Source organism: Tachypleus tridentatus, chromosome 10 (assembly GCF_004210375.1).
Source record: "Tachypleus tridentatus isolate NWPU-2018 chromosome 10, ASM421037v1, whole genome shotgun sequence".
Classification (NCBI taxonomy): domain Eukaryota; kingdom Metazoa; phylum Arthropoda; class Merostomata; order Xiphosura; family Limulidae; genus Tachypleus; species Tachypleus tridentatus.
This window is the reverse complement of record NC_134834.1, coordinates 138,909,080-138,932,480: the sequence shown is the minus strand read 5'-3', so window position 1 is coordinate 138,932,480 and position 23,401 is coordinate 138,909,080. Positions and strand designations below refer to the sequence as shown.

The 23,401-nt window shown below is 30.5% G+C and overlaps 1 protein-coding gene across 2 annotated transcripts in view; it reads right to left on the bottom strand.

Annotated features, from left to right (window-relative positions):
* Positions 1-23,401, bottom strand: part of LOC143230446 (transcription factor AP-2-epsilon-like) — a 178,478-nt gene that overhangs the window by 117,132 nt on the left and 37,945 nt on the right. The window contains exon 1 of one of the 2 annotated variants that reach the window (XM_076464021.1): positions 13,374-13,504. The exons of the other annotated variant lie outside the window; for it this stretch is intronic. Coding sequence (XP_076320136.1) covers positions 13,374-13,397 — 24 coding nt within the window. The 5' untranslated portion in view covers positions 13,398-13,504. Of the gene's footprint in view, positions 1-13,373; positions 13,505-23,401 lie in introns of those variants that run through there. 2 annotated transcript variants of the gene reach the window in all.

The following is a 23,401-nucleotide window of genomic DNA, read 5'->3' as shown; positions in this document are numbered from 1 at the left end:
TCCCTGTTTAAGTAATATGATTTCCTCATTAATAACACAGACCTGCGATTTTAAACTTGATAAAAGTTGTTTTGGTTTTAATAACAGGTTTTCCACACATCAGCTAAGCAGATTTCGAAAGTAATATTTTTTTTTCTATTTTTTACAAACTGGGAATAGAAAAGATTCATTTTTAGATTAAATTTATAACAAATTCACCACAAATGTAACATGATATGTTTGAATAATTTACACAACATATTGTTGCCATAACGACGAATAAGTAATATTATTTGTTTGTTTGTTTCAGAATTTCGCGCAAAGCTACTCGAGGACTATCTGCGCTAGCCGTTCCTAATTTAGCAGTGCAAGACCAAAGGGAATTCGGCCAGTCATCACCACTCACCGCCAACTCTTGGGCTAATCTTTTACCAATGAATAGTGAGATTGACCATCACATTATAACGCCCCCACGATTGAAAGGGCGAGCATGTTTGGTGCAACCGGGATTCGAACAGGCGACCCTCAGATTACGAGTCGAACGCCTTAACCCATCTGGCCATGCCGGGACCAAGTAATATTGAAAATGAAATAAAAATAGTGTCAAAGTGCACACACAAACAAACGCTATCTAGAAATGACACGTTGACTGTTAACCGTTTATATACTAGCGATGTGTTCCTCGTGGTTCCTAGAACGATCGATAAGACTGTTGTGTTGCGATTGGTTTAAAAAAATTTATAGCCAATGGCTTTCAGTATTTTAAGCATAATAAAATGTGATCCGATTTCAATGAAAATTATTCACTTATGTAAAAGTATATATGACGATTTGTGTTAAATCTGTATGTAATGGAGAAAAAATTGATGTCATTTTTGGATTCAGCATATAGGAATTACATGTACAAATTTCAAGACAATAAAACTATCGCAAGGCTATGTAATTGATAGAGCTGGATCACATTTGTAAATATACAATACAAAAAAGAAAGATAGCTTAAACAGTTGGTACCAGTCTGTTCTTCATATACAAAAATATTGATGTATCATTTTTAATAATATATCGTCCATCATATAGTTAGTTAGTTATTACCATTACATTCCATCTAGGAACATAGGGCCGCAATCGCTTGCGGATTCTTCAACAAGTATTTAAGTGAGTAGGTTGTTAGCCCACTGCACCGAGTCGTCCCTAATTTAGCAGTGTAAGACTAGAGGGAAGGCACCTAGTCATCACCACCCACTGCCAACTCTTGGGCTACTCTTTTACCAACGATTAGTGGGATTAACCGTCACATTATAGCGCCCCCACGGCTGGGAGGGCGAACATGTTTGGCGCGACGCGGGCGCGAATCCGCGACACCTCGAATTACGAGACGCACGCCTTAACAAGCTTGGCCATGCCAGGCTCCCATCATTTTAGTCATGCAAAAAAACTAGAATTTTATTTACACAGTTTGTGTTTTATAGGAAAAAATAATTAATTTAGTTTGTATTAATTTAGATAGTTGAAAGAAGTAATCATGATTAATTTAATGTAATATATGCCTGAATATATTATTTTAAGATATATATTTTTAACTTTAAATTGTATATTTACTATTATTTATTTCTAGACTAATTCTTGATTAACTGTTGGAACAAATCAATACCTCACATGATAAATTAGTGAATAACAATACCTAGTTCCTACATTTTTACACTATCAAAAATGAAACTGAGTTAAAATATATAAAATAAAATCTTTAAAGACCAGCAGATTGTGAAATGGCTTATCTGATCTTTCTACACCCCTCTAGAAACATCGAAGGTAGCGACATATTTCAGAATTTCTCACAAAATTACACAACGGCTATTTCAGCATAGAAGTACCTACTTTTGAACTTATAAACTGGCGAGAATGTAGCAGCATCTACGACTGATTCTTGGAGTGTTTTATGTGATCGCAAAGCAAGATTTGACTGTAACTCTTATATCACATCTACAATTTCCTAGTGTATAGAATGTTTTTGGCAACTGGTCGTAAACCATGAATCCTTGGATTTACATTATAGAAACACTAATCCCTAACTCACTCGGACTTTACCCTCCTGAACTCCCCTGATAGTCCTCTGAGACTAATCTTGGAAAACTTCTTACTGAAATAACTACCAAGTTACCCTCAGATAAGGTTTGAAAGCTAACTCTTATGTCACTACTTAGGATCCTTAAGTATATATGCTACGTTTGGTGACAATCGGTTCTACTGTTCGACAGTTATAAGCAGAAACATGCACACAAGCAAAGCTGCATCGGACTATATACTTTGTCCACTGAGGGGAATCGAACTCTTGACTATAACGTTGTAAATTGAAATACTTACTGTTATTCCATCAGAGGACCACACTTCTGTTAAACAATGATTTATATTTTAGATTATATTCTCATTTCAGTTAAATAAAGATTTTAGAAAACGTAAAACACAGTTACTTTTTTCATAAAGGATCTCGGAAAATATAAAACTTGTTTTCTCATTTCTCCATAACGCATGGCAACGTAAAAAGAAGAAAAAACACAAGTTGGTCAGTGACATTCGGTTGCCAAACCCTACCATTAGTGTAGTTGAATACAAGAAAAAAAATGGCCCAAATGTACATTTTATTCTGTTCTCAATGTCTAATCTGAACACCGCTTGCCAAGCTTAAATCATGAATTCCAGTTCTGTTTCTAGCAGGTTGTTTTTAGTGAATCGTTTGTAAAAAAAAAAATGTGAAATTTATATTTTTTTTTCTCTCAAATTTTCAGTTACACGAATTAAACCAGTTTTGTGTGATTGGAGTGAAGAAAGTTATGCCAAATTCGTGTTTTGTATGCGATTTTTTAATACAAATTGATGTTGAGTTTCCTACTGATGAGATGTTTTTTGAAAGGCCAACGTGCGAATTATTAGAGGCCTTTACTTAAAAAACATGAATTATTTTCCATTTACGCGATAACGAAAGGTTTTTATGAAATTATTAACTTGCAATAAAGAGGAAAGCTAGTGTCTTATCAAAAACGTATTACTGCTGCAAAATATGAGAAATATTTACTTTTCCTTCTTAAACATTTCAAACTTTTAAGAAATCAGATGTTGTACGTCATGTTCTAAAACATATGTACTTATGGAAACAAAATATTACGTCTAACAACACCAATCACACATTTCAAAACTTCGTCGGTTTTTCTTGTTCCTGATTTTTTTTTTTTTTTTTTGTCAGAAAACATGTAAAATATTCAACACTGTTACTTTCCGAATTAACTCATTTATAATGAAGCAAATTTCCGAAACACTTTGCTTTAACGTGATTTGATAAATTTTCGCTGGTTATTATACATATATATTATAATTTTAAACTTATTATAATAAGTTTAACTCTAAGGTAATGTAACCGTATACAAAACTATTCAGATGCTTTCTGAAATAAATAGGTAAGAAATACCTTCTGAAATAGCAAAAATCTTAATTTGTCCCTCCCTGGTATAGCGGTAAATCTATGGATTTACAACACACAGATAGCTCGATGTGGCTTTTCTATAAGAAAAACACACATGCAGATGTCAATTTTCATTCTTTTGAAGCAGCTGTGGTAAACATAATTGTAAATTTAATTCATATTTTCACAATATTTTAAAAACACTGGTGTATTTACTACACAGTATCATTTTTAACAACACAAACGTATAAATAGCAAAGTATATATGTAGTTTATAAAAAAAATGAAAATGCTTGCAGTAAGTTTATAAAACTGACCTTCCCCTAAAAAAATCGTGTTAGAAAAGAAAAATATACAATGCACAAACTGAAGAGAGATTCAAAGAAACTTTAATAATAATAATTTCATATCATATGTACCACAGATATATAATAATGTAAAGTGTTTATACATATATCACACATTCATAGCGCTATGAATAAATTATATGACTCATTACAATTTACTGAATTGCATTATACCTTACAGCTTATCCTCATTCTGGTAATCTTAACGGAAACGTCACCTGAAGAAAAAAGTTTAAGTCAAAGCGCTCGGGTTATAGGGTATGGTATTATGTTATATTGGTATCTTGCAAATAAATGTTTTATTAACACCAAATAAATAAGTTATGAAATGTATCAAACGTACAAAAACTCAGAGGAATATATTTTAACTAATTTTCTATTTAATGTATCTCCTATAGACAGTTTTTACCAAACAAAAACCTGAACGTAATTACAATGGTGAGGCATTCATATTTATATTCTATATTATCACTATGAACTTTAGTTGTGTTTAAAGCCACATGCGTAACCAATAATATTTCAAAGAAAGTATTACTTATCGATTTAAATGTAAATTTAATATTTTATTCAATTCTTCTTATGAAAATTCTTTGTGTGATTCTGTGCAAATGTTAAACTATAAAACTAATCTTATTAGAACCAATATCACCAGATGTTTCAGCAAAAGATAAATTTCAATCCGTTCCCTGTGGTTTATAAAAATATGTTATTTTAATTCAATGTAAAACTACGCCTCAGGAAATTGTAAAATTAAAGACAAATAATTTACCATTTATTTAAAAACAAATTATAAAACTTACTGAAAGATATATTATTTTCAATAGATTAAACTTTATTTCAAAGTATATTTACGTAGTGAATTCTTCATGTTGACATTGCTTTTTTTCTTTTTTAACAAAATAGATTCTAGGCTTCATCGTGAAACTCCATTCAACAAATCATCTGAAACGTGCTGGGGTAATTTGTTGTGTCTCAAATATGAGTTTCTCAAGAACACTTACATTTAGCAAGTTTTTCTAAGACGAGAGTTTCATTCATGCTTCTCATTAGAGGTTATAAGACTCAAAACTGAGATAGTGTTTTATTGCAAATTTATGTTGAATAAGACCAAAACAAAACAATATATTTATTCGATTCTGCTTGAAATGTTGAAATTCATCAATAATATTTCATTAAACATTGTGAGAGTTTTCAGTTCCCTTGATAAATGGTGATGTTTTACTAAGTTCTTGAAAAATGTAATTTTGAAGTTGGTTATTGAAAAATGGAGTTTATCGATAGTTTTTTACAAATAGAGATCCTGAATTTAGTTCTTGAGAAACGAAGTTTGTAGTTCTTGCAGAAATAGTTCAGTTTTTACAAACTACGATTTGGTTATTTACTGCAAATATTGGACTAACGTTTAGTCCAATTTCTGTCTCATTTTACAAATTGACACAGTCAACACAAGAGACAAAATTATTATATTACCCAAATTTCATAAATACGTGTAAAGGGTAAATGTTGACATTAACTCTAATTAGTGTAGTGGTTAATCTCTACATTTTAAAATATCACTGATTTCCCTGAGACATAAAGAGGGTATAATATAAAAGCTTATCAATCTTCATCTATCCTGTATTATCGATGACAGCAACATAAAGGTACTTATAGCTTGAGATTATCATGACTGTGATAAATGGAAGATGTAACACATATTGTATGCAAAAATATAAAACAAAAAAAACGTGAGCATTGTTAAAGTATACTGCAAAGCATTTACCTTCTTATTGTTTTCAATCACATGAGCTTGCACGATGTTTCTTTATAAGAAACATTATCAATGCATTAATAATGCTGAAATAATAAGATGTGTAAGTTTGATACTATATACATTTACCAAATATTATAAGGTGTATTTATATTCATCGGATTCGCCTGAAATGGAAATCAAAGCTGTTTATAAGGATTGAAGAAGTACTAAATCATGAAACTTTATTTAAATATGAAGCTGTTGGCACAGTCATAAACCAGAATTGGCAAAGAAGAGCAAAGTAGTTTTTTCATGGGACTTATAACCCGAAGCAATTAAATATATAAAAATATATGTGTACAACATAGTGTTTGTTCTATCGAAAATATGTGACATTCTCAATCTATTTAAATTTATATACATTATACTTATCCATTATTATTTATTTTTATTTGTATCGTGCCTAAATTAAAATTCTTTTCAGTTTATTAAAATCACTATTTTTCTATAGTTTCTTTTTTTATCAGGTTTGCTTTCCTTGAATACGTGTATCAGAGAAATGTAAAACCAGCTTCTAGTTAGAATCGTTTTGATTTATACAGCATTTGTTGTCAACGTATAAAAATGGATCTTAATATCCATGCAACACAGAAACATTATCATCTTTACGCTAAAGAGGATTGAATACAAATTATGTTTTGCTTGAAGATGTTTAAAAATGACAACATGTTACTATCCTCAATTTGTAACCGTCAATTAAATCATAATTGAAATTTGTCTTGAAAGTCTACACAGCTGTAAAACCTCTATTTGTCTGTCAATGCTAGCTTAATAGTATGAATACAGTTTTAAGAAGTCGAACCACATAACCACTTCAGATGAACACCTGACATATTAATTTAGAAGTTCTATCACATGTAAGACAAGATATGTGATTGTATGATCATATCAACATTCAAATAAGCTTTTATTGGGAGTGTCTCTAACTTAGCCATCTTTTTATTCACCATATTAACATTTATTTCCAGTGAGAAAAGTATTCTTACTTTAATAGATCTATCTTATCTGCAGCAAGCAGGAGGAAACAAAGTAACTTAAGAAACATAACTATGTAATGTTTCCAAAAATTATAAAATCCATGTTTATTTTCTTAATTTATACCACAGTAAAATACGACTAGAATTGTGCAAGTAAATACGAAAATTTGAAATTAAGTAATTTTTTTAGTAATTTGTTAACAGGTTTTACGTATGGAACAGATTCTTTACAGTAAGTGTCTGTAACTTGTTGGTGATAAATTTTAACAATGAACAAAAGCAATAATAATATATTAAAAAAAGTCAAATGTATATACAAATGTTTGTTACACTGTTCATCGTTACAGTTGTATCCAGAATTTTAATAAGTCTCTGACTGAGTTTCATAACGTTGCATGAAGAATAAATTTAACTCTTAGTGAACAATACGAATAATAATAATACGTTTCTACTGATCGAAAGACAATATTTACAGTTAAGTCTTAATTATCAGATAATAATAACAATTATATACACGATAATGTGTGAATGAAAAGAGTCAATATTAAGTGTTTTGTTTGAATATGCTCTGTAAATAACTTCATTTTCTTCCTTTTAATCATTTTCTTCCTCTGTGTCAGTGTAAAAATAAATCACTCAAAGCACAATGATAGAATGAAAGTAAACAGCACATACATAGACTATGAAATAAATAATTAAACTAAAAATAAAACCTCACATAAAACACATCTCTCCTTCTTCGTGATTTTGCGGAACGTGGATAAACTTAAATATATTTTCAAAGCAAACATTACATGATTTGTTAATTTACTTAAAAATCAGGTTTATTTTACATTCATAAATTATTTAGTTCACATTTCAATCATCTTTTAATGAAAATGCTCGAACTTCAAAATTATTATGCTGAATAAAAACAAAATACACATATGATGATTTAAAAGTACAACTTATATTGTACGAAATATTGACTTACTGGAGTGTACAGGAATACTTATCTACAAATCGTATGTTGCTTATCAACACATATTCATTTTAAAAATGTTAAATGATAGTACCGGACTCTACATAACTTGAATATGGATGGATGAACAGAGATATTGTCTCGCTACTTGAATTTATATAAAAAAAAGTAGAAAACTAAGCGGTTTTCAGATTCCTTGACCCATGTATAAAAAGAGAAAAATATCTAACAATTTACTAACTTTTATCTGATAATCTAACAAAATATTCTCTCAGATGCTTTATGTTTTATCTTAATCATACTGAACACCATTGGTGGTTACAATTTTAACTCATAGTTTTTAAAATTTTGTACAAAATATTAACTTCGTAAAATCGTAATATTATTTTTCTCAATGCAAACCTATACGGATTGCTATATTTCTGATGGAGAGTCCCACAAAAATTACTAAAAATAGAGAAAGATAATATATCAATCCAGTAGGTGTTCATTGCCAGAATATATTCAGAGTTTTATTAGAAAACGAAATGTAAAAAATTCTATCGGCCTTTCGTGAAAAATATGAACAGTTTCAATGAAAACTGTTAGAAAATATATTGAAAAAATTTAACATATTCAGGTGAGACACAATAACCGCATTTCAAGAAAATGATTGCAGCTTTTAGTAAATATTACGTATATCAATAACACGTAAAGCACAAACATTTAAAAAGAAATGTTATACGGAAAGAAAAGTATAGCATTATATTTGCTGTCATTAGTATAAAATTAAATAGTTAGCTTACGCATATAAAATGCATCAAAAAGCGTAGTACAGATTTATCTTTCTCTTCTAAGAACCCATCACAAACTAGGTTTCAATTCAAAGACATAATCTAATTAAGAGTTTAATTGGCCTAAGTATAAATAAGTACTTGGGAAAATGATATAATACCTACTTAGCATGCACAATGGTTAACAAATAGGAGTGAGGTATCAGGCCTACTCTGCTTATTACTGTATTTCAGCAAAAACGAACTTAAACATTTTTCCTCGCTGCATATTTATTCAATTTTTCTTCTTTTGCCTTTGTATCTAAGTTGCTTTAAAACCGATATTTTCAAAACAAAGTGTGATAATATAAATAGAAGATTGAGAAAACAGTTTGTTCTTGAATTTCGCGCAAAGCTACACGAGAACTGTCTGCGCTAGCCGTACCTAATTTAGCAGTTGAAAACTAGAGAAATGGCAATTAGTCATCACCACCCATCGCCAATTCTTGGGTTATTCTTTTATCAACGAATAGTGTGATTGACCGTCACTTATAACGCCCCCATGGCTGAAAGGGCGAGCATATTTGGTGTGACGGGATTCGAACCCGCGACCCTCGGATTACGAGTCGAGTGTCTTAACCATGTCAGGCCTTTAAAACATTTGTAAGCAAAATAATTAATCAAATGCAGGAAATAAATGATTCTAAAACGTTACATGTATAAATAAATTACCTGATAGAGTAATTAATTTTATAAAGTCACTTTTCAAATGTTTTTACCTTACATCTTAGCTTGTTAGTGTTTTTAAAGAAAAAGAAAAGAGCCATTGTTATGTCATTAACAATATTCAGCTACTTCATTTATGTGAAATACACTATTACTATAATTTCATATTTATATAAAATCCTGCAAACAGAGGTGAATCAAAACTCTAGTAATGGCTAATGAATTATCTCACAAACTACCTTTTCATAATCGTTTTGTTTTGACCTATTTTAAATCAATAGGTTGATTACGGTGATTTTTTACAATACTTTTCATTTACTTTGGAATTAATTGATTTTATTAATCAAAAATAAAAAACAACATACTGTAAATTGAAATATTCCAGCCTAACTTATTACATTCACGATTGGCTCTTGAAATGAAGTACTGTTAAAGTTTGAGTTTTTAAATATAAAGTTTGGCGAAGTGAAAACTAGTTAAACTCGTGAAAATTAGAGCATTTTGGAATGGATAAAGGAAGGAATTTATGTATGAGATGTATAAGTAAATATCTTATAATATATTTTTAAAAATCCCAAACACTCAGTGTGTACTTCACACAGTGTGTTTTAAGCGGCTTCATCAGTGTGTACTTCACATACTGTCTTAAACAGCTCCATCAATCGAATAACTTCCCACTGCGGCTACGAAATTATTCATAGTGACTGGCCAAAGTCAATCTTGGCGGTGCCGGCTGTATCATTAGAATTGGAAGGTACCAAAGCGGCAGAATGCCAATAATTAGGTCGAACGTTAAACTTTACCTTATGAAATGTATATACAAGTGTGTATATATATACATATTTATCTCTTGATCATCAAATAGTCCATAAATTACGAAAATATTTAAATTCTATAAAATTTCTTTCAAATACATTACGTTTTAGTAACAGGATCGAAAAATGATTAAACTGCAATAGCTTTCCAAACACTTTTTTGTTTGAAACAACAACGTAACTTAACACAATTAAAACACATTAAATATGTTTTTATGCCATTCTGTACACAATATACGAGTTCGTTGAAGAGTATAACTGCACAAATGACAAAATTTTCTGTTTAATTTTAATATTGTGTTTGCCATAATGGAACTCACTTTTAAAATACATGCAATAAGCTAATAAGATTTAAAGAACAAAAACACAACAGTAGATCATAGCAGCAAAACTATTCATTGTTCAATTAAGCAAAAACTATCTAAAGAGTACTTCATATATATCAGCTTATATAAGAACGAAAATAAACCAAGACAGACAAACAACAATTTTTCTTTTCACAATTTTTAGATTTCTCTGATTAAGTTTTTCTAAATATTGTTTTTCAACAAATAATGTACTTAGGGAATTTTATTTCATGCATCATTACGAGATATTTCTAAAAAAACAAGCAAAACGTAATGTATTATGGACTCGATCGGACTTGAAATGTATAGCTTATCCAACATATATTACAACATATATCGTTCTTCAGTATTTGACTGATTCATCTCATGAAGCTTATAATGCTTTTTTTTCTTTTCACCAGGAAATAAGATGTCTTTTCTTCATGAGAAGTTACAATATAAATATATTGGATTTTTAACAAATGTCCATAATTTTCTTTCACCAGAAAGAATTGAACAGTCTTCTATTCAATATTATTTTCTAAAGAATTTCTTGCATCAGCGTTTTTTATCTATTCTTCATCAACAGCTATGGGCTTTCTGTCCATGTTTTATCATTGAAAGTACCACTCTTTCCCATTTAGACTCTAAGTTAATTATTTTTTATCCGAGGTTCTTGTATGTGTGACAATTATTCGTTGATTCGTTTTATATTTCACTTACCACTCCAATGTGTTATACATCTTAGAGGACTGCTGTTTTTGCGCTATTCAAGCTAGCAAGATTTATACAGGATGCTTGGTTTCAGTTTAAACAGATCATGCGCAATCATATAATGTTAATCGTCAAATGCATTTTTATTTTGTTCGTGGTGCTATAATGATTTTGACCCAGATCACAGCCTTAGCTACAAAGTGATCGAAAATCTGAACTGAAATATTCTTAGAAATACAAAATAAAACAAATCGTAGTACCTTGTATCATCAAAATGTCATTAGAACATTTCAATAGCTTCACACAACAAAGAACATATATTCGTATCAATCTCTCATAAATTACAACATTTATTCTTTCATGGGCAAATCATGTTCAGCTTGCACCCTGGTGAAACATGAGAGCAGCTGGCTGACAGAAACAAAGCTTCTCCGAAAATAATTCCAGCCTTAAAAACGAAAAGTCTGTCGTATCACAACGTCCACCTCAAATTTGGTAAATCACCTAAGGTGATTATTATACTTTTGTGTATGCCTCGATTATTTGATGTTATTAATGGAAGATTTTATACATGAGTAAACAAAGTTACATTCAAAACATTTGTTGATATTAATTACTTAATACGCCTCTATAAGTTATGAATTAATCAGTAAAATAGTATGAAATGGATAAACTAAAATGTTTCACATATAGAATGTCAATTTAAGCACATTACTTAGAAACATGACACAATTTACTTGAAACCTTTTTAGTATACACTACAACATCTACATTTTTGTAAACTTGTAAATGTATGCGCAATTACTAAATGCTCTAGATACCATAAGATACCAAAGTTTGAAATAGAAATTACATCGTATGTTAATCATCAGAGACCAGAATTTTCAGTGCTGTATTCTATTAAAGTTTATTCTGTTATACAGTATACTAAAAGAAACTTAAGTGTAATGTACTAATAACGAGACATATTTTTAGTAATTTTAATTATGTAGAATAACAGTATGGTGACATATTTTCAGCATTATTATCTATAATAGTTCAGTGCTATATCTTGGAAAAAAAACTCTTGAAGTTTTCAGTGTCATGTACTGACCATGAAGTACCAAGTATTTTTAGTGTTATACTGAACATTAGACACTGCAGATGTCTAGTCGTATACACGAGCTCAGTTACCTTGAACTATCATTGTTATGTACTAGCTAACCCAAGCTACTTGAAATTCTCAATATTATGTATATATCTCGACCACTTAAATCAGGTGTTATGCACAGCCCTTGTTACTGAAACTATTTGCCTTTATGTACATATCATGGCTAGTAGGAACTGTCAGGTTTTATATACTGACCCCAGCTACTGGAAATCTTCACCTTTATGTACAGATTATGAATACTAGGAACTGTTAGTTGTTATGTACTAACCACAGCTATTGGAAATCTTCATTATGTACAGGTCCAGGCTATTAGAAGCTGTTATGTGTTATACACTCACTCCAGCTACTGTATTGGGTATACAAAACTGTTTAGTATAAGAGTTATTATTTTGTTCATTTAGTGGTTTGACGATAATTTAATTTCCATAACAAGATAGTTAAAAGTAATTAGTTTAAAGGTGATAGTTATGACAACTTTTCTTGAACAATTCTGTCGTGCTTTGTATGTGTAGTTCAACTGTTTTAATTCTACGTCAACTTACTCGACGTTTCTCTATTTTTCTCGTTGCCTTAGGTGAGTATTGTTACGTTTTGTCGTCTCGTATTTTGTAGAATGTTGTAGGCGTTATACTGATAATATATATAGACATATAGGTGATAGGTGAGGGCAAATTAAGTCAGAAAATGTTAAGTTAGTGAAAGTGAAGTTAAAATATGTGATTGTTTGTTCACGGGTCAATACTTAAAATGTGTTTCATAGTGGTATTGTAATAATAGAGACAAATTTGTCTTGTCAAAGAGTGGTTTAAAGTAACTGAATCCAACTGTGTGTAATTTTGACAAGAAAGATAATTATTTAAAGTTTTAAATATAACTTTGATAACAAACAGTGAAACGAATTTTTGTAGGTACACTTAACTTGATTTTATTATATTATTTTAAAACAAGTGCATTTATTGTTGGCATTTATTGTCAGCAAATCACAGACACTTACTGTAAAAGAATCCCGGGCCCTAAATACGTAAAGCCTGATATATTGGAAATCTTTACTGTTTTGTATCAGAATATTTCACTGGAAATCTTAAATTGTGCTTTAATTATTAAAAACTATGAGATTTTAAGATTATTCACTGAGTGAGAGTAATGATAGTAGATACTTAAATTTATAAATTGCGAAGTCTATATAATTAGTACGCAATATTAAAAGCAACTAACAATATTAGCAGTTCATAGAAAACCTTAAACATGGTGGGAACTATCCAGATTTAGAACGAATTCAAGTTTATTAATCGCAACTTAAGAAAGAAAATTAAAATTCACTAAGCACTTTATGGTTCTTCACACTCACAAAATAGAAAAATGCTAAGGATAAAAGCTTACCACAGCTAACTCGGCGGCCAACATAGATACTAATTTAGGTTCACTTGTTCCCGTGGTAAATCTTTTCAGTGATAGATACTAATTTAGGTTCACTTGTTCCCGTGGTAAATCTTTTCAGTGAATGAAACACATGTCAAGTTTCTTGTAGATGGATCACACTGTATTCGAGCCTCAGAAACTGCCGTCAACCGTCACTGAAAATCCCGTGTGGCAGGTGTGGGTGCATGTTCAGATTTCATGGCACGGTAGTGATAAGGCGAATGAAATCGACAGTACCTGGTTTTATATTGACCGGTGACAAAATAAAGTTTTCAAAACTGACCATAAAATGAATGGAAAATATTGCTTGCAAGTTTGTTATACGTATATATATATATGTATATGTATATATATATATTTTTAAATAAATAACGGCAGCCTACCTATTAAGGTGATAGTATGCATTCATATGCTACCAGTCCATGATACAAAATACCATGTTTGACAATCACGTGTTCGATCAAAGCTCAGAACAGATAGTCCGGGGTTCTATGCTTTTGCACTTTAAGCCCTTGTCGACCAAACTAATGTTAATAATAGCGAGTGTAGTAGTTTCCGCCCTGCACTATATGAGGTACCCACGTTGTTGCTTAAGATTATGAGCTCCTCACACAAGACCCGGAGGCGAATATTCAAACAGCCGCGGGCAATCACATACTCTACAAGGGAGCGTGCGCAGAACGTGGATTTGCCTGCTGTGATGCTCTCTGGTCGTGAAATGACGGTGAGTACCGGAAGCGATGAATCGACGTCTAACAATTGCTTAAAACTCAGTGCTGACGAGAAAACCCACTTGTAGAGAAAAATATATATATGTAAAAATGGCTGGTTTGGGTTGAGAAAATTTCTCAACCTAAACCAGCCGTTTTCATATATATATTTTGCTTAAGACTCAACGTACTATTTATATGTATGGCTTTAGATACTATACATTTCAGATCGCACGCCTTTTAGTTCTCTCCCACTTCTATGTTAACTACTCACACATAATCATATCAGGATAGATTTTACACATAATAAAATAATATTCAGTATTCACCCGCATTAAAGACAATGCTCAAGAAAAACATGTTCGTCACATCTAATTCCCACCTACGTTTTCAAATAAATTTACAAAACTAAGAAACAATATTAAATGCAAATGTCTTTTCTTAGTACATTTTACAGTTTAATAAAGTGTGGTTGGTATTTATTTATGAAGTGAGAAATACAGTTTTAACGACTAATTTAAAATATGCTACTTCGGGAACAACTTCAACATGTTTAATATTCTAATTTGTTTATTGTACTAAATATAGCACTTCTGATTTATATATCATATACAACATAGACGTCTTTGTTCTGATTTGATATTTTAGTTGAAGTCTGAAATATCAAAATTTAGGAATATATGAGAGGATGCAAATCAATAATCACGTGTTTCAATAGCTGTTAAACAGCAATATGCTCCCTGTTATAATGTGAATAACCCCCACTAGTACAGCGATAAGCATACGGATTTACAACGCCAAAGTCAGGGGTTCGACTCCCCTCTGTGGGCTCAGCAGATAGCCCGATGTGGCTTTGCTATAAGAAAAACACACATCATGTGAACGTCTTTACGAAACTAGTAAAACATGGTTGCAACTAATTATGCTTGTAATACGACATAAGTATTGGTCATATTATAGTTATTTAATACTCATTCTATATAAATTATATAAAATAGCATAGAAAATTTCAAGAACTTACACATATATGTAAAGACGAAATGTGTGTTCGCACTATAACTCCTCTGAGCCTTTTGGGCCAATCTCAATCAAAATTGTATGTAAACACTATGAACTATGTAGAACGTTCTAAAGAAGTCAAAATTAACCCAATTTTTATTTTGTAAAGCCTGTTGGTTAATAAGTCCTACCCTATGGAGTCTGTTTTGTTTCGAATTTCGCACAAAGCTACAAAATTACAATGTAATCATTATGAGTTCACTGTTTTACAAATCCATGACAAATAAAAATTTGAAATTCTCACATTTAATCCTATCGAGTAAAAATTGATAAATAAAAGTAAGTTTGTTGTTTTGGATAACACCATGATCTATCTAGTGAGCTATGGTGTCATTCTCTAATGAAAAGTGGGAGAATTAAAGAAAGAAACTAACATGCTGCCAGTAAGAAACATAATCTATTTCACATTCTTGGTGTTATTTAGTAGCAGGAATCTAAGTAAAGTTGATGAGCATAAGAATTGATTGTTTTGAATTTTCGCACAAAGCTACTCGAGGGCTATCTGTGCTAGCCGTCCCTAATTTTGCAGTGTAAGACAAGAAGGAAGGCAGCTAGTCATCACCACCCACCGCCAACTCTTGGGCTACTCTTTTACCAACGAATAGTGGGATTGACCGTAACATTATAACGCCCCCACGGCTGAAAGGGCGAACACATTTGGCGCGACGGGGATTCGAACTCGCGACCCTCAGATTACGAGTCGCACGTCTTAACACGCTTGGCCATGCCGGGCCACCTGTGCAGTCACTCTCAAACAATATCTTGGCAAGTTGACACTTTAGAGAATGTCGAATACTCTAAAGGGATTCAAAGCCAACAGCTTAAATGTTGCTGGATTGTTTCTCAAACGACCATGCTTTTCTCATGGTCAATAACATGAAGGGTGTTCAAGGATGAAGTCACTCCAGAATCATTATTAGTAGTAAATAAAAAGCAGACTGCAAATGTTATTTATGAAGACTGTTTGTTATAACTTTAAAATTTTAGGATAACATTTATGTTCAAGTAGAAGTATGTACGATTATTGTTAAAATTACATTATTTGAATTAAGTTTAAACATTTTCCGTCAACTGGGAGTTATTTCAGCTTGTTAAAATAAGTATATATTTCTGACATCTAAATAGCATCAAACAACTTACAACCAGTTTTAAACAAAATAATTTATTTAATTGCACAAATATATAATTAAAATTATTATAACCGAAAACAAAACTAACATTATTCGCAAAATTATTTTAATTACTTAGAAACCCTTCTAAATTATACCTCAGAGGGGCTCTTTTTGATACCATCTTGATACATATTTCCAAAATTACGAAAAAAGTGTGGTAATGAACAAATTTTCTCAAAAGACTTTAAAAAATAAGCATTATTAACGTTTATAAACAATATATCAGACCAGTAATTGAATATGCATGTCCACCATGGTTAAATGTAGCAAAAACAAATCTCAAAAAATTGCAAGTCACACAAAATTCAACACACACCACAGCTGTCAGAGTAATGAAAACCATAAACTCAGTATCTCTACATAATTATGAAAATCTGTTTTCATATAAGAGTGATTAACAGATTGCTTGTTCCGCTTATTTAATAAAAAAATTATACAAAAGTGGTCTGTTAAGAGAAGTAGGTTGTTATATCACACGTGATGTCCATGGGGCTAAGTGCCTCTCACCATTGGATTTCTAGGTTAGAAATACGATCAACCTACACTAGACATTAAATTTATTTTACCAAGAGTTGGATAACATCGTGTCATTTGTGGTACTTAAAAGGGTATTTCATGTATAAACACATGCAGATGAATATCTCTTGTGAACAAGTATAATTTGATTTCGGAACTGTTTGTGATCTTACACAACCAAATGAAGTGAAATATTACAGTACAAACTGTTTGTGAGTGTTTGTCACTAAACAATGAAAAGAATTTTAAATTATACTAAATACTATTAGCATTGCATTAAAAAACACGGCCATGAAAAGGCGAAGAAGTTAAACCAGTATTTTGTGTTAGAATATTATCAGTAGCGTTTGACAGTTCTTAAATCATTAATTCAGAAAAACGATATAAAAACCTGATGTCGAACTTGAATATATCTCTTATACCTAAGTAGTAACTGTCACTTTTATTGTTGGAATATATTCTTGACGATGTTTAAACAACGTTTAGGTATGACGTATCAATATTAAATGTCACTGTTAGCAGTTAGCTCCACATATATAAGTAAAATGTAGCTGTTAGCCTGACAAACAAACGTGCTCCGATTTTACACAAATAAATATATTCGAAATGAATGTTTTATAAAAGCAAGCAAAAGTGAATCGAGATAAGTTAAAAAATAATATGTATGTATCACCAAACATTACGACTTTTATTCCCATCACACTTTATCAAAATGTTTGGTGCCTGTATTCCAGAATTAACCATTATTTTAGTCATCCAGAAGAAACTTGAAATTCACTCTAAACTAAAGACGTGAGAATGAGAGTTGTTATTCTAAATCTTGGCATAAAATCTGCTGTCAAACTAACCTTAAAAATAAACATTGTTATTGAACAGGTGTACAATATAATAAAGTTTGGCGTTAATGCTTAATTAAAAGCACTTAAAAGTGTTTTGAGTACGAACAAGTTTTTCTGATGAGTTACTTTGAAAAAAAGGAAGGGTTCAAGCAGTTCAATGTAAATGGTAAATGTTAAGGAGCGCTATCTTTCAAAATTTATTATCAGGCCCATTGTTCTACTATATTAAGAGAAAAAACAAGTAAGTTTTTGTTTTACCCTAATAAACACTAATTTTAATACGAAATAAACTGAAATGTTTGAAATGAAGTAAAAGTCTACTGCAAGCAATGTATAGACATCAATTCACTGAAATGTTTGAAATGAAGTAAAAGTCTACTGCAAGCAATGTATAGACATCAATTCTGAACATATAGTCATCATTTTGATCCTTAAAAGTCAACATCAAAGATATTTACAATAAATACTTTTATTTATTCTATTAAGAATAAGAAAAATTGAAGATTCATAGTTCTTTCAACTTGTTTATTTTATATCTGTATAATAGCATGGTTTCCACAAAATATTGAAAGAAAGGTCAGTAATTTATTAAAGGCTAGAAGCATCACAGACTGGTAGAATGATTTGTTTAAACAACTTTGTTACATTAAATTGAATATTGTAGAAAGTTTCATGTGTTACTATTTTAAACATTTTAGGGCTTTTGTAGCATTAGCTTTTATACTTAGAAAAAATAAATCCACCAACCCTTTATTAAACATGAATAATCGGTTCATTTTGTTCAAACTACGTTTAATAAAATTTCATGAAAAATTGTCAATACAAACCGTAAAACCCTTTTTATTTTAACCACTGATGCATGCTACGCCATCTCTTAGCAGTCATTAGAACATAATAATTCTAGTTACTTTATAGGATTCTTGTGCACGTTCTATGAATAGCATAGGAAAGAATGTTTACAAATAAAAGAACAGATCTTAACAATATTACCTAAGCTTTTTCATACATCTAATCCTAACCGCAAGCAATTTCACGAGAGCAATAAAGACGACTACAAGCTTTCAGGCCTATAACTATATTAGCACAATGATGCAAGGTAGAGATATGACACATACACATTGTTATAATTTACTGAAAACACATAAACACACACAAAATACAATTCTGCTCCATAATTGCCTACACTTGTGCACACTTTTAGTGTTTTTCATCTAAATATCAAGTTTAAAAATCCAGAAAATTCGTTCAAAAGTTAGTATACCTCCATTCAGCAGTATTTTCTTTATGTAATCTGACCAAAGGTTACTTAATAAATCACATTTTTTCGCAAAGTATGCAAACAGATATATTTAAAACGTATTAATGTACATTGTACGTACATTAGACGTTGACTTTCTTGTATAGACCAACTTGTCTTTTCCGTTAATGTATATATATGAACATATAATCTTTCAGAACATTATATAAAATACAAATATGCATTAAAATTGTCCAGGTACAAATATCTAGTTTTATCAGTTCGCTTTCTGGCTTTTCCTTGAGATCAGTGAGCCTTTTTTAAATGTGGAGTTTTTGCTCGAGGAGAAAATGTTCTCGACTCTATACTTATATTAAAAAAAAAATGTATCATCCTTACAGTAATGTCCTTTAGCGTCTAGTCAAAATGTTCACTACGGCATTGTAAAAACGTAAATGTACAATATATATAAATTGACAACCGAAACGCCTTTACACATATAATTAGTCTACTCAAAAACTAATATGTATACAAGCTAATCAATCATGTATTTATTTAAAAACAAATAAATCCTTGGATTCTGGTTTTCTCGTTACACTGATGTATTTATTAAATTTTCAAGATTCCAATGATATATTGATATGAATTTAAGAGCAAGGTTCTAGAGTATATAGATGTCAAAACTGCTAAACCTGATTTATTAGCTACGGTTGCCAGCAATATACAAGTGTTTTTATGAATTAAGGGAGGAAGGTGGAATTTTTATTATTATTGTTGTTATTTTATAGAAAAAAATTAAACCGAAGCGATGCAGAAAATTCTATGTGATGAGTTCATTAAACGTTTCAGTTGGTGTTTCGTTGTGTAATGACTATTGATGGTCGGTTTCATCTTCCTTTCTGGTAAAACCGACAGTATTTTCACGTTGTCATCAAACTAAATGTTCCATGAACGACTGAAGGAGAAATTAACTGCAAACTGAGAAAAAATAAACAAAAATGATTACAAACTAACTTCTAAAAGTAAAAATTGTAAAAGATACAAGAAATTAGAGGTTACAACAATAAAGAAAAATGAAAAAAGGAATAAATTCCTTTTATAGATTAAAAATTATATTGTAAATAAATAAAAGTAAAATAAAGTTCCTCTTTTGGAACCGGCGAAAAAATAATAGACAAATCTTAATAAATAATGAATGGATATATAATGAGAAAGTCGTGATGATATTCGATAAAGAGTTAAAAAGAATTTGGGCGGATTATACCTGTTACTAACTAAGAAATTTAGTCTGTACTGCAATAGTCATACGGAATGAAAACAAGCTTACAGGATAGTTTGTGCACACCAGTTGAATTCGATTATGTCTGCTCGTTTATTGTTAAGCCAAAGCTTTACAATGGGCTATCTGTGCTCTGCCCACCACTGGTAATGAAAGTCGATTGTTTATGTTTAAAGCTTTCAAATGTAACGTTGAAGCAATAAATTAAAGATATTTTGAAACGTACAAAGTATATAATTACACAAATAGGTAATATAATTATAAAGTAAAAACAATATTATTAACAATAATGAGAAAAATACTAGTAAGGAAAATTGAATAATTTATAGTATAAGCCAACACACGAAATAATCCAATGAAAGTGTATCCAATTTTTGACATAATTAAAGAAATATCAAAATTGAGATTGTATTATCATCTATGCAATAAAATTATCACAAAATCTACGAGTACAAAATTAAACACACATATACGAGGAAGAATTAAAAAAGTATTCGCGAAAATAACAGAAATATTTACAGAATGTGAATGGCCCGGCGGTGGGTGGTGATGACTAGCTGCCTTCCCTCTAGTCTTACACTGCTAAATTAGGGACGGCTAGCGCAGAAAGCCTTCGTGCAGCTTTGCGCAAAATTCAAACCAAACCAAACCAGAATATAAATACCTATAGAGTTTTTATACACTAAGAAAACATAAGTCAGTGAAAACACGTTACGAACTTTCTATTAGACCACGATCAATGTTATTCATGGGCTTTGAATAAATTGTCTACTTTTAGGTTCAGATTTCATTAACGTAACATAGTATAACTTCCCTTATTCAGATTATACAAATTAATAGATAAACTGAACGAACTTTGCGAGTATATATAACATATAAGGATATAAAATTAATAATAAAAGTGTTTTTGTTTAATTAACCCTTCAAAAATTTCATTGTTGTTCATATTTTTTCCACTGTGAATGTGTTGAGGATGCATACTTGAACTAATAATTTATTTTATTTAAGGTATACAACAGTGATCCATTAACAGTCATTATTACAAATTATATCAACTTTGTCATTAAATAGGTGTCTTAAGCTAATTATTCATGATCATTAGCACCTATATTTCACAAATTCATTATTTTAGTCCTTTGTTAAATTCGTCGTCGTGCTATAATCATTATTTCAGAAACTGTGTACATTTTCATAATATAAACTTATCGAATTCATTCTTGCAAAACTTTGTTAAATTTATGATCATGAAAATACTCTGAAATAACCATTAAACAGCTTTCTTAAATTCATTGTTACATAGATTTGTACAACTATGAAACTTTTATAACCAATGATTTGTTATGGAAACACGTTTAGAACTGTCATACATTTAGAATTTATCGTTTTGTACAAATATACACGCACATGAGCATCAAAGAAAATGCGTACTTACCGTGTGACTAACTAGTCTTTGTACAAAGGTTGCTGTTTTACTGTATTTGATTTATTACAACATTTACCTTTATTCTCTAATAATAAACATATCAGTGTGTGTTATGACATCGATTAGAATTATGGTAATCACGAGTTTTCTCCTAATTTTTATGCGTATCACAATATTTACATAACACTTTTAGAATGTAATATGTCACACGAAATGTTTCTGTTTTTTAAGCTGTCATTAACTGTATTCACATATTACAAATCTTCCAGTCTCAGCCTACAATAATTTTCCCACTTTTTCTAATCACTCAAGATTGTTTGAAAGAGTAAAAAGTGGATTACGATGTTGAAAATGTCGTAATGGCAAAAAACTTGACGAGATTATGGCATCGCTCTTGCGAGAGTTTATAATGTTCCTCACTAAACGCCAGAAATCCAGATGTGGTACTTCTGACGTCATCTTCATCACAGTTGGAAGTTAAATGGTATATTGTGATAACAGATTAAATTCATGTGTACATACAATATAGGAGCACCTATACAGTTTCTTTCATAAAGTAGCCTAAAGCACTATAATGCTACTTATCTTCTGTAGTCTATCTGAGTAGCGTATTTTGCAGGACCCATTTAGACATGCGAGTAAATTCAATTGAACTAACTGGCTTAAAGAAACAGGAGACGAACACAGATCCTCAATCCTAACTAGCTTATAAAAGAGAGCCCGTCTGGCAAAGTGATGTTGGTCTTGTCCCAAGTTGTTTTTTACACACTTCTTGCACACTCACATCGAGAATTGATTATTCTTTTTTTTATTATTATTTGTTTGTGTGTGTGTGTGTGAAAGGTAAATAGCTTTCCAGGAGTTAGTTCGTATATAGTTCATATAATATTTAAAAGACAAATTTATTCTTATGTAATTTAACGAAATGTATAAATGTATACGCATAAAGAATCAGTAAATTTGTGCAAAGTTAGAAGGATCAACGTACTATTTCTGTTATTATTACTGAATAGAAACTAAGTTTATTTAAGGTCATAGAATGGAATATGTACATTAAGTGGATATGAATGGTTTCACGAGTTTAAGTGACAGTAACAAAAACTAAAATTAAATCATTTACCCCTCTTTCTATCTTGATTTTCTCTCACGCGTTTAGTTTTTCTTAAAACGCTTGATACTAAGATTATAACTTGACTGAAATTAAGTGAATTGGAAACATTATTACACGTCCACATAAATATTTAACGTTAATAGTGCTTGCAACCAATAAAATATAAAAAAAGCAACTTTTATTGAAAAGTACTTTTCAAGAAATTGTAGAGTATTAGAATGTAAAAAATAAACTGTTTGCAATATAGCGTTTTCTTAACGAATAATTCATTGCAACATTAAAAGCCAACTACATAAAAATAAAGATTAGCTGTGAGCTCTATAAATACTAGCCAATAAGTTTCAAATTTAAATTAATTCTCTAACAATTTTAGTAATGACAAAAAAAAATGTGGATGCTCTTAAAACCAAATTTGTTCAACAAATTTCAAAAGTATAATAATTCAGAAAAGGTCTATAACAATATACAGCAAAAGATGCTTTAATTGTTAGATAAAAACCCCAAAAGGTCAATAATTCTTAGACAAACAAAAAAGTTTAAAAAAAGAAGATAAAGTAATTTCTGGACAAGATCAATAATAATGTAATATTTCGACAAGTAGTCTAAAAACAGTAATGAAAATAAGGAATAAAAAGACTGCTTG